This window comes from Pteropus medius, unplaced genomic scaffold (assembly GCF_902729225.1).
Source record: "Pteropus medius unplaced genomic scaffold, Ma_sr-lr_union100, whole genome shotgun sequence".
Lineage (NCBI taxonomy): Eukaryota > Metazoa > Chordata > Mammalia > Chiroptera > Pteropodidae > Pteropus > Pteropus medius.
In genome coordinates, this window is record NW_024352786.1 from 9,068,158 (window position 1) to 9,081,350 (window position 13,193).

Below are 13,193 nucleotides of genomic sequence, written 5' to 3' on the forward strand. Positions count from 1 at the left end.
AGAGCTGATCTCTCCTTGTTAGGAATGTAATTGAATTCATAAATATAATATAATGAATATATGAAATATTATTGTATTTGTTACTATCACTATTTTCTTAGCACCCACACTGGTAAAATAACTACAGGATTTGTTGTTTTCGGAATAGCAGTACTCAGTTTTTTGATTTCCAAAATAGAAACAATGTAGAAACATTTCATCAGCATTCAAAATTAGCTCAAGAAAATGTTTTCTCTAATTTTTAAAGAAAGTAACTAAAATAAAGGTTATCTTATATAAAATGTAAAAATATACTAACTATAACACTGTATTTTAAAAGATGGGCATTTAGTTTATACTCATTTTATCTTGATATAAGTTAATGAGTTATACCTTAAAGAATTTTTCATAAAATATTACCACTCAGTGTATTTTTTCAAACAATAAACGATTCACTTTGAGTATTAACATTCACAGATGTAATTAGAGTTTACAAATGTACAAAACTTTGGGTAATAAACACTTTAAACTTATTTTTCAAACATTCAGTAAGCCCATTCCCCCCCACAAACTGTTTGATTACAAAGAAGCACGAAGGGTTACTAACTGTGGTAAAACATAAGAAACAAGGCAGGGGAGGCAAATAACAGTTGAGAACATCAGAATATCCAACCAGTTTTTGTCAATATCAAAAGACAAAATTAAAATATCTTTTATAAAAGACAATAAATCCATATAATTATACACTAGTTGGATGAAAGAACATTACAGGGTATATAACATTTATTTCCTCTACATAAATTTGCATATCTTAAATTTAATGAAAAACATCATGTTTCAATTCCAATTTGAAAATACATAACATTTAGTTCTTGGTGAACCTAGATGTAATAGGATGAATATTTAAATAGACTCCCAAAATCATATCATGTTTTCATTTGGTCATTATGGTTTTAACTCAATATTTTTCTGTATTCATTGGAACTAACCCCATTTTAGAAATAAAATCTACAACCAAAGCACATATAATACAGCTATTTCTGAAAAAACTAAATAACAGTCTTCAGTATGTCATTAAAAGAGTGGTTATACTTAAACAAACAAGCAAACAAGTGAATACAAATTACTGCAACTCATGTATGATAAAGTTACAAAGCAAAATGTTGGAAGTTTTATCTGGCATAATACGAGAAATACAGATAATGTGAGTAAAATGTGCTTGATTATTAAGAAATGAAGTTCCCAATTAACACCAGGCTGTGTTTAGGAGCAGTGCATTTGTCTCATTTTACATTTGGAATGTATGTTCTTAATCTACCACCTGTAGTTTTGATTTACTAAGAAATGAAAGTGTATAATCCTGGTTCACCCTCCCTTGTTTTAACATCTTCACTTTGAGATCGAGCACTTTGTGCCCAGGAACGTGGCACTGCAAATTTACTAAAAATGTATCCATTGATAGTAGAATGTAGTAAATTCATAAAAGAGGATATCTTCATTTAGAAATCAAAGCACTATGTTATAATTTTACAGTCACTACACAAGCCCCAGCTCTTCCTAGGCACAGTGGAGCGACCTAAAAAGAAAAAAGAAGATATATGTGTTAGGTTTGTAGGTAAAAATGTTGATAATAATAGATCGGTTGGTGAAATACTGAAATAGTCTGTACTCGTCGGCAAAGAGTTGCTGCCTGGAAACCCTGTCGCCCCAGGCCTATCACTGGCGTGGTCCCTTCTCCAAAACCCTCCCAAAGTCAAACTTTCATAGACCAAATTGTTTGGGGTATATCACATGATTATGTATTATTCATTTCTCTTTAAAGGTGATTTTCTTTTTTATTAATTGAGATAAAATTGCCATATACCATTATATTAGTTGCATAATGATTCAATATTTGTATCTTTTACCAAAAAGTGTTCTTTTTTTTTTTTTTTTAAATAGCTCAGGAATTGTTCTACATGAAACATGATATTTTGGTCAAAATGATGTTCAGTATAGATGTGAAGAAATGCTGAATACTTAAAAGCAACTTGGTGACTAATATGGAGAAAATACCAAGTATTATCTAGACAGGCCTTTGCATGAGAAATGTTATCTCAGAGAGAGTAGGCAAAACACACTGCATGCCTGGGATCTGCTTACTCCAGAGAACCAGTGACTTCACATTTATTGACTGCCTTCTCTGTGCATGGCTAAAAAGTCTAAACCCATTCTACTGCTTTTAAGCAGAGTAATTAAATAATAAATGCCATCCATTCGACTCCCTAGCAGTGAAAACAAATCTGATGAGTCAACTCTATGACAGAGAGAAGTGTGGGGTGCTAGGTGAAGGAATATTATTGTGGATAAGGAACAGCTCTTAAATCTTTCACTTATTGTGTTTCACTTATTGTTCTTCTTTTAAAACCTACCCTAGACACTATGCAATTCATAGTGGAAATGAAAGTGTAAAAAGAATAGTTTTTAAAGAAGGACTACTCTGAGAACAGTAAGAATCTATGCATTTCACCTAAGAGAAACAAAACACAGCATTTGGGAAGGATGACTAATACAAAGTATTAAGAAAGTCTTTGTACTTATATACGTGGGGGTATGTCATAAAGTGTTTCTCTCAAACACATGATATCAAAATGACTTCCAAATCAGTTGACACCTCCACCCCCAGACCAATGAGCGCATTTTAAGAACAAAGCAGATTTCAATTGTAATAGAATTCTCAGTGGTTTTGATCACTGTTATATCTCCTTGAACAAATATCTATTTAAAAATTTTATCTACTTACAATATTCTAGGAGTGACCTCTAAGTCATTTAAATCAAAGCATTTGTTTGTAATTAGCAGCTTTTCTCAAAACACCCAAGACACTAAGTCTCTACATTATGAATAGTAGATGTTGTCATGACAACCAACTAGAAAGTTTAGCTTAGAGAATTTGTTAAACACAATGCAGTCACCTCCTGCTTTGAGTCAAGGCTGGTAGAGGTGTGGGTGGTGGCTTAAGAATTTGTAATCTCATTTTGTTCCTTGGACATGTTCTCTTGTCCATTAGATGGAACACTGAATGGAAAACATTTATTTTCCAGATGCCATGGTTTTAAGTTCACATTTAGGTGTTTTAAAATAGTAATAGAGGTGGCGTGCACACAAAATAGCTATGTGGTCATAGATTATTAATTCTGATACAAAGTGATTTAGTATAAAGTATTAATTATCTGTAATAATAATACTGGGTAATAGGTTTCCTTTATAACTGGCCTAAATCAAGCATATCTCAGAGAGGAAGACAGTCTTCTCTCTATTTTGGGGCTCCTTGGTTACCATTCACAACTACTTCTGGGAAGGCTGATGGGAGGTAATCACATAATAGCTAATAAAATCCTGTAGCTCTAACTCAAGTCCTTAAATTATCCCTTCTTCCCTCCACCAAGAGATCTCATTTACTTAAGTCGCTTACTTAAGAAACAAGATCAAGGTCACACAATCTAAATCCCTTTTTCTATCTCTTATAAACTCAGTATCTTTCTATACTCATATTCACATCTGCCTCCAGCCTTGGACTCTTTCTGCTCTCATTTCTATCTCTATTTTGAAAAAGATCCTTGGCTCAAATTCTAACTCCACCATTTATTTGCCGTGTGACCTTGGGTCAGCTACGTAACCTCTATGTGTCTCAGATTTCTCATCTGATATAGTGGGGAAATAATAGTACTTAACCTAATAGGGTTGTTGGGAGGATTAAATAAGTTATTTAAAGTGCTTAGAACAGAGCCTAGTATGTAAAATGTGCTTGATAAACATTAACTTTCTATCATTATTTTAAATTTCATGCCTCTCTAACTCCCTAATTTACTTTTATTCTCTACTTTTTCCACTGTGTGATGGCTTCTGCTTCTATAATATTCTCAAAGGTCCCTATAAAGCTTCATGAACGACAAATTACCTCCATTCCTTCTTATAATGTTGAAACACTCTTTTTCTATTTAAAGACTCTATTCTGTTACCTTCTAAGACTCTCTCTGATCATTCCTTTGCTGTTTTCTTCAGAAGCTGCACCTCTCAATTTGACCCAGTAAGTGTAGAAAGAAAAGGACAGCATTTGGTAACATCTCTTGAATCCATCTATATATTTAACTCTTCGAGCCTTACCACTGAGCAATCTTCTAAATGTTTTTCCTTTTATCCAGGCTTCACTTCTCCTGCCCCTAACCCAAGGTATCCTGTCCCCAACAGCTGCCACGTGAACATTCTATTATCATATCACTCTCTTGGTTAAAAGTCTCCACTGGCTTCTCATTACCAAACTCTGCAGCTTGACCTTCACAGCCCCTCCATCTGACCCCAAACCTCCTCTCCAGTAAGAACTCTCACTCTACTCAAGCATGGATCCTTATACCCAGCCACACTTCCTCAATATAGCCTGCATAATTCTGCTCCAGTGACATTTCTTTCACGTTTTCTCATACAATTTTCCCTTTCTTTCTACCTTTTTAAATTGGATCAATTCATTAATGCTTAGCTTAAGTCCAACTTCTTTCTCACTGAAGCCCTCTCAACAACTATTTTCTTTTTTCTCTTTGGTTTCCCATACCATTCACCGCCTATGCCATGGGACACTTCACATCGCCCACTCTACATTGTGGGTTCTCCCCTTACATTTGCAGATCTCACTTAAGTAGTTAAGTTCTATGACAGTGGAGATTCTCATAAGTTTTGTTTTCTTAGCAGTACTTATCATTGCTTCTTGTAAGAAAACTTTGGCTCAATTAAACATCTGAGTGTCTTTTATGTACCAGATACTGAATTAGGGCACAAAATTCCTGATTCTGATCTTGGTTATGATGAAAAGAAAGATCTCAAAAGATCATTCCTAGAAGTATTGGGCCTGCCCAGAGATAGACACAGCTGGAACTCTTTTTGTTAATAAGCTTGTCAGGTCAAGTTCCCTGCTAGTTAATGTAATTTAGGATTGCCATCTTTATTAGGTTCTGACCAAGCATTTGATCTGCTCCCAAATATCAGTGGTTTGAGTATTTAAAATTTATTGGTCATATATGGGTAAGTGGTTCAAATTTTCTGACTACTATCTTTGTTTCTAATTTTCCACCATCTCTTCTCCCTCACTTTTTTTATATGCCATAAGTTTATTTTCAAACGTATCTAGTATGCTGAGTTCAACAGTTTGATCCATTTTTCAAGGGGACTGCATCTCTTAAAATGCTCTTCACATCTGTTTCACGGATTAACTAAAACATCCGTGAAACATTATTTCTTAAGCAGTTGGTGTCTTACTATAAAGAAAGGTGCAGCAAACCCAGATCCGAAGTACACAGTCATCATAGCTAGCAACTGCCATTTATTTTCTACTGAAAATAGCAAATTCTTCCCTGGGCCCTCCTCACAGCAGCTCCTACGGACCACCGAGGCTGTGTCCCTCTGGATGCTCTGTCCCCACATGGTGCGGCTGGAAGCCCTGCAGATGGTATAGGGACTGGAAGCTGAGGAAATGGAGGTAGCACAACAAGTCCTTTTTTCACGACCTCGCTGTCCTGCATGCAAGGACTGAAAAGGAAGATGGAAAAGGAAGATGGCTCCTCTCCCTTTTTTGTAGTCCTCTTGTGGTCCTATCAGCTCTATCAATACTATAACTCTTCATCAATCGCCAGCAAGCAAATGGTGGCAGACCAACTAATAATAATTTATCTGAGTTGTATTAGCTTACACTTTAAAGGTAATTTTGGATTTTAATTACATTTTAAAATTAAACATTCCCTCATTTTCTTATATTTAATGAAGAGATGATTTTACCATGTTGAGGCTATATATTTCTATATTGGACAAAATTGAAAGGATTTGTCTTACCAAAAGAATTGTTTTAACAAAAACAGAGGGAGTGCAATAATAAAAAATGAAATGCCATACCTGGGTCCACTCATTTGTCTGGGGATCATAGGCCTCCACTGTATTAAGGTAAGTCTGTCCATCGTACCCTCCTACGGCATATAATTTATCACCAAGTAAACAGACACCCACGGCATCTCTGCTGATGCTCATAGATGCCACTGCAGTCCACACATCTGTTTTGGGATCATATCTGAAAGAACATTTTAGAATTGAAGCTGTTACTGTTCTCACAATAATTTACGTAAAAATAGTTTTGTTCTTTAAGCCTATTTTTTCTTATTATCCACTATATAAAGTACATTTGAGTATATTTTAGAGAACAGCAATATCTTCCTGAAAACATTTAACTTACATAGCAGATGCAGAACAATTAAACTATTCGAGAGTTAATGTAAATACTGAAAACTGCTTTCAGGTTTTAGATTGCCTACTGAAAATCTGAGGAAATCAATACGCGAAGAGCTATGTAAGATGACTTCATCTCAATCATGTGGCTGTCCACTTTTGGACCTTCTGTTCTTCTCATGATGTTAACTAGAACTGCCAAAAGCTGTCTATCTAAGAGCAGCTATATCATGTTAAGATGACCTATATTGCTTCTAATACCTCTTATATCGATGAACAACTTTTCATTGGATGTATACTACAGTGAGCCTGCAGTAATTTATGGGGCAAAGTATATAAAGACTTCCATATTCCTTTCTTGGATTATACATGTAACAAGCATAGTCTGAATATTTTCTCCCCAGTACAGGTGACATTCAAGTGTAACATTCCTGCTTTCTGAAAAACACCAGCCAACTCTGCTTGTTATTTCACAGAAAGCACTCATTGCTCATTGTCATCAACAAAGTTCTGTTTCACTTTTCATTCTTCTTCTAGTTATTTATATTTATTATATCAATCTCGAGTCTCTCTCTTTCTCTCCCCTTCCCTCCCCCTTCTTCCCTCTCCCTTTCTCTCTCATTAACTTCCCATTGCACTTTAAAATCCAAAATCTTTAATAAGGTCTCAAGACTCTACATGACCTGCTGATACCTCCACCCCATTCTTCCTCCTTTCCTGACACTCTCTCCACACTCTGTTCTCCAACTACAGCGGCCGCCTTTCAGTTTTCTGAATGAATCTCACTGCTTTCTGCTTTGGAGTGTTCATACGTGCTCCTATTGGCTCTACCTCCTAAATCCATTCAATTTTCTTCATTCCTTGAACTCGACTAAACACAACAGATGGGAACCTGAACTAATGTCCGAATCTCCCACTGATGTTAGGTTCTTTACCTGGCCCCATACTTGAGTTTCATGAGGTCAGTTTGGATGACTTATTAAAGCTTTTAAGCCTTATTAGGCTTTTATTTTAATATTTCATATTCTTTCATTTTATACCAAAATGTGTTAGAAATGTCCTATTCCTTTTCACTTCTTACTTAACTTCCAGCCTCTAATTCATTCTCTCTGAAATTCACCGAGCTCCTTTTCTTACTAGATATAGTGTCCAGTACAAAATAGGTCCACAATAAACTTGTCATATGATTCTATTAATAAATTATATAATCAAATTTAAGATAAAGTTTAAGTAGGCAGCAACATGATGAGAGAAGAATCTGAGGAGGCTGTTAGGAGACAGGCTGAGACATGGCCAGAGCAGATAACCCAAAATTCACAAAGCTCCTACCACATACCACCTTGCATATGGTAGATGCTCAATAAAGAATTAATTTGTCTGGAAGTATCAGAGGCTTATATTTGTATGATGATGATGATGATGATGATGATGATGATGATGTTTTCCTTCACAGGAAATTACCTTTCCACACAGTCTGAGAGTCTGGAAGTTAAGTTGGATGCGGGAGCATCGTGTCCTCCAATAGCATACAGCAGTCCGTTCCAGGTGGTTACTCCAACTCCCCCTCGCCTTTTTGACATTTGTGCACACAGTGTCCATTTATTAGTATGAGGATCAAAACATTCTACTGACTTGAGACAAGAACTTCCATCACGACCACCGACTGCATAAAGTCTGTAAGAAGAACAGAATGAAAACTAAGAAATAGTGCTATTATTATGTCTAAGACAAGATTATTCTTCTTTACAGTATTTCTTTGAAATTAAAGTGCCATCAATTACAAGACAGGCTGTCAATTTATGTGCCACTAGAAAGATGATATGCCACCAATTAAAAGACATATGTATGTCATATGTATGCATATATCAGATGTTACTGCATATCATATACATAAAAAGAAAACATAAACGCACATGAGCATTGACAACTGTTCACAGCTGCCATCTGTTTGACATCTGTTTGACAAGTCACTCTTGATTGTAAGATGCATTGAATTTTTAGAGATGTTAAACTGTGTCTTAGAATACTGAGAAAATATCGTATATAACTATCACATGACTTATTTCTTAAATAACTAAGATAGGAAAGAAACTAACCTTCTCTGAGCACCTATCACAGGCTAGATACTTTACCTGTATTAATTTAATCATCACAGTGATGCTACAAGAAACCATTTATATCCCTGTTTCACAGCTGAAGACTCATGGAGATTAAGAGACTTGAATGGGGTCACCCAGTAAGAAGCAGAACAAATAATTACATTAATAAACAGTTGTATAGTCAACAGTCTTCTGGGATTCACTTGTAATAATGAAATAGGAGAATAAAAGAATAGCTTGAAACAATGGTATATAAATTTATAAATATATTTAAATAAATATATAAATGCATTTATATATTTATCATATATAAATAGTGATCATTAATTTAAATTATCACAGAAAAGGATACTGTAAGTTATCCAAAATAAATATGCTATGCTGATGACCTAAATGTTCCTATTATATCAATTTTAATTCATTATCAATCTACATACTGTACTAATTGGTGTCTTTTTCTCTAAATATATGTAAAATATTTAAAATATTTGAATATTTAAATATTTTTATTAAGCACAAAACCTTCTTGTACTTACCATTTACTTGGTAAGTTCTTCACAGATATTTTTCTATTAGTTTTTAAAATAAGAATAAATTCAGTTCATTACTTATACAAAAGGCCATACGTTTTTAATTTATAGATGGCTTAGTAACTATTTAACTATCTTTTTATTTTCAAGAAATAATATTTGAACTGTACCAAATTTCTACCCATTAAAACTCTAAGTATTTATATTAGGGTACTACACATATTCTAAAGACAGATTTCATAATTTTAATTTATAATTTAAAGTAGAATATGCCACCCAAACTGGTTCTTAAATAAGATGACCATACTTTGAACAGCAACATAATGTGTAGTGATATCTTGTTCTAAACTTAAACTATATTAACATGGAAATTGAAATTTATTTGAAATTTTAATTTGTTAAAATTTTTTATCTATTAAAAACTACTTTTATATGTTATTGTACTTAATATTAAACTTTTATATGTTAATGTACTTAATATTAAGCTTTAACCAATACTTGATAGAATTATCTATGTATTGATCACTTGATTATGGAATATTAGAAAGCATCAACAACTAGAAAATATCAGTAATTAAAAATACATGGACATATACATATACCTCAATATACTTCAAAGCACCCTATTTCCTTCACAATGAATTCATGGGTCTTCACTGTGACAGGTGGTGCAGTACAGAGATTAAGAGCATGAACTCTAGAGCCAGAGTCTCTGGATTTGAATCCTGGTTCTGCCACTCATCACTTACTAGCTGTGACCTCTTACCTGCCTTAATTTCATGATCCATAAGATCTAGAAGCCCTGCCTCATAGGCTTATTAATCGTCGAATTTCAAGTAGTTTGAACAGTACCTAAAACATGGTATAACGGTTTAAGGAGAAAAATGAGTTCTGTCTCTGTTTGCATTTTTTTAGAAAAATATCATTTTTAGAAGATGTTAAATGTACAGTGTTTATACTGAACTAATATTAAGGGCTAAAATGTATTGGTAACACTTTCTCAAAATCATTATCTCAAGTAATAGCCTCTAAACTGTATTCTAAGAAAAGGATTCGACAGAGGACTTGTGGGGTGTAGGTCCCAAAAATGGTTCATTTTGAATTCAAATTTTAGAAAGTAGTTTTAATTTTCAAAGATATCACCTGGCTCAATTAAATACCATGCAAGATTCAGAACTCATCTTTCTTCCCCATGACAGCATCTATTACAATAAAAAAAGAAATAGTATGTCAAATTGTGATAGTATCGTACTACATATTTTAAATTGTAAGATTTAGGTCTTGCCTTTTATAAGATCTAATACCTGCAAAGTTGGTAGATATTGTTTAAGATTAAATTTAGGAAAAAAAAATGTTTTCTCCTATTTGCAAACTAATTGAACGTTTTAACTGAAGTTTCCTGAGATTCCAATTAAATTGCTGTCGTAGTTAAAATAAGTTACCATTTCAGCTTCTTAATTGTGAAACAGGATTTTCTTCATACTGGACAACCAAATCAAAATATATACATAATCTGGGTGTCTTTAAAACAGACTTATAATAAATTTAAAATAAGCTTATAATAAACTTGAACCTCCATTTGCCTTAAGTGTTGAGGTTTTTGTAAGATCTCATTTGAAAGAGAGATTCTACTTCCAAAAATATTTGTCAGCCAGTGGCTTAAAAGTGGCCTGAGCAACTGGAAGTCTAAATAAAGCTTCTTTCTGTCAAACACGGTAGAAAGAAAAATTTTAACATTTTGAAATTTTTAAGATACAAAATGCAACTCATAAGACATTGAAACAGTTTTCCCTTAAACAACTATACAGTGCAGCAAGAAGCATTGTAAAATAAATTAAAATAACAACAAATTAATCCAGGCTTTTTATTTGCTAGATTAAAAAAATTAAGGCACAGAGAAATGATTTTAACTAAATCACAAAGGAGTGGTAGAGAGAAGATACATAATTAATTTTTTTTCCAATCAATTGCATTCTTTTTTTAAAAAAACTAACAATATAGTTTCTATTTTTTCTAGGTTCTGGATATGTACCTAATAATGGAAACCAACAAAATAGTTTAAAATATTGCTACTTTGTTAAAGCAAGCTCAGAAAAATGTTGATTGATGAATTAACACATACTCTCCTTGGGTGACTAAAGCACCACTGAACCTAAGTGATAGCTGGGTATTCTTCAATAAGGTTGAACACTTCGAATTATGTGCCAGGTACTGTGGTAGGTGTAAGGAACAAAAAATCAGACCAGGTCACACAAGACCATGATCTATCATAGGAGATGGACTAGAAAACAATTACATAACAGAGTGGCACATGCTGCAACACAATTATACACAAATTATGTACAGTAAAAATGCTGAGCCTGGAATGAACAATGAGCATAGAGGGAATGAGGAGTTGGGAGTGGGAGAGGTGATTTTTTTGAGCAAGTTTCAAGCATGCTGAGTTTGCCAGGTAGGAAAGCAGGGGGTGGGACTCTAAGAGAGATGGTATGGGTTAATAGATAATAGAGTGTAAAATGAAATGTATTTTTCACAAATAGGTTAGTTCTGCTGGAGAGAGGAATTTAGAGAGGTGGACAGAGGCAAGATCATAAAGGAGATTTGGTCAGATAAGCAACTGAGAGGTTTTAAGCAGGAAAGCGACATGGTTCTACTTGTATTTAGGTAGAATGTTAGGTAAGTCTCTAAAATGAGACTTATCTGACACTAGGAGCAAAGTGACCAGTCTGGGAGATATCCCAAAGACAAGTTACAATCATAATGTAGATATATTGCACTTTCAAAATCAAATGTCTTAATATTTAGTAGATACGAGATCCTTAGCTTCTGATACAATTCTTAGGTTGTCTCGGAATTATATTCAATAAATTGTACTTCAGGTGGGTTCAAGAATGAAATATTTCTCATAAGAGGGTAAGAAAGTAAATTTTTATGCCTACATGTCCCAGCTATTTAAGGTCTGGAAATTGGGTTTTAGATAAGGCAGTTATTCTTTTGTCCTCTTTTAGAAATAAGTATTTTTAGTCAGATATAAGGGCTAAGAAATATGCCACTGAACAAGAATTAGTTCAATGCATGAATCTCAAAAGTATAAACCAAAGGGTCAAAACTGAGTAGATACTATTTAGAATTTTTTTTCTTTTTTCTCATTTACTAGATTCTTTGGTGGCTGACTCTTCTACCAAAGAATTAGGAAAGATATGTAGTGATGAGTTTTGAAGTTATTTCTTTAACTAAAACAAATGAGGGGAGGGGTACTGAGATCAGATACATTTAAAGAATGAGTTCCTATTTCTTTATTTTATCACTTGGAATAGTGCTAAAAAATAAAAAGGTAGGATGTAACTAACAGGTCCTGAGGAAATAAGACCTCAGGTCATAAAATATGACCAATATTTCCTCATTTTTCTGTTAATAATCAACAACACAATTCTACGAATAATTTTAAGTGTCTGTACTTTAATCTTGATTCCTTCCTTTTTCTGGAAATGATGTAAATTAAGCCCTTCGAGTGAGTAAAGGTATATAACAAACAACTTTTACTTAAAACCACATAGGGCTTCATTTTATGGAAGAAAGGCTTGAAAACGATATTCAGTCTCTGAGTTACCAAGAGCTTATTGGTGATGGCTCCATCCAAATCTATTCTATTCTATTTATTCTATTTAGTGCAAACATGAGGCAAAAGAGCACCTCTTCCTAAATCCATTCTAGTTTTCAGCAGCTTACTAGGATAAGAAAGAAAAGTAAAGGTAAATCAGTAAAAGACATGAAGGGAATTATTTAGGGAAACCTGAGAGAGACTATACTATCTTTAAAAGACCATCTACTTTTAAGGCCATATGAACCACCAGATTTTTACTACAGTGAACCTTTATATAAAATTTCTTCACTCAAAATAACTAAAAATTTATAACATCTGCGTGTTAGAGTAAAAGCCTAACTTATTGTTCAGCTATTTATGTTTAGAACTACCATTTAAAAAGACTTTTAAAAGTTTGTTTACATCACTCTTAAAGCATTTCTCTTGTGATTAACTTATGTATATTTTAAAGTTGCACATGATATAGCTCAATAAATTTACGTTATTGCATTTTAAATGGAACTTTAAATATTTTCTTACTTTCCACTTAGTACTGCCACACCTACTGTGCTCCTGGGGGTGGACATAGTGGCCACGAAATTCCACTGGCGAGCCTGAGGGTCCCATCTCTCCACTGTGTTCAGATAGCTCCAGCCATCATGCCCACCAACTGCATACAGGGGGCCTTCCAATACAGCCACACCTACGAGGAGACAGGGAAGAAAGACTTTACAACCACGTTTTACTTGAAATAGA

The 13,193-nt window shown here is 33.9% G+C and overlaps 1 protein-coding gene across 4 annotated transcripts in view; it reads right to left on the reverse strand.

The window, feature by feature from the left end:
* Positions 1-435: 435 nt before the first annotated feature.
* Positions 436-13,193, reverse strand: part of KLHL5 (kelch like family member 5) — a 64,266-nt gene continuing 51,508 nt past the window's right edge. For all 4 annotated transcript variants that reach the window (XM_039848893.1, XM_039848892.1, XM_039848894.1 and 1 more), the window contains 4 exons: positions 12,978-13,140; positions 7,687-7,899; positions 5,899-6,070; positions 436-1,555 (listed from right to left, as the gene is read on the reverse strand). In XM_039848893.1, the coding sequence (XP_039704827.1) occupies positions 1,499-1,555; positions 5,899-6,070; positions 7,687-7,899; positions 12,978-13,140 (605 nt within the window). In that variant the 3' untranslated portion in view covers positions 436-1,498. The remainder of the gene's footprint in view (positions 1,556-5,898; positions 6,071-7,686; positions 7,900-12,977; positions 13,141-13,193) is intronic.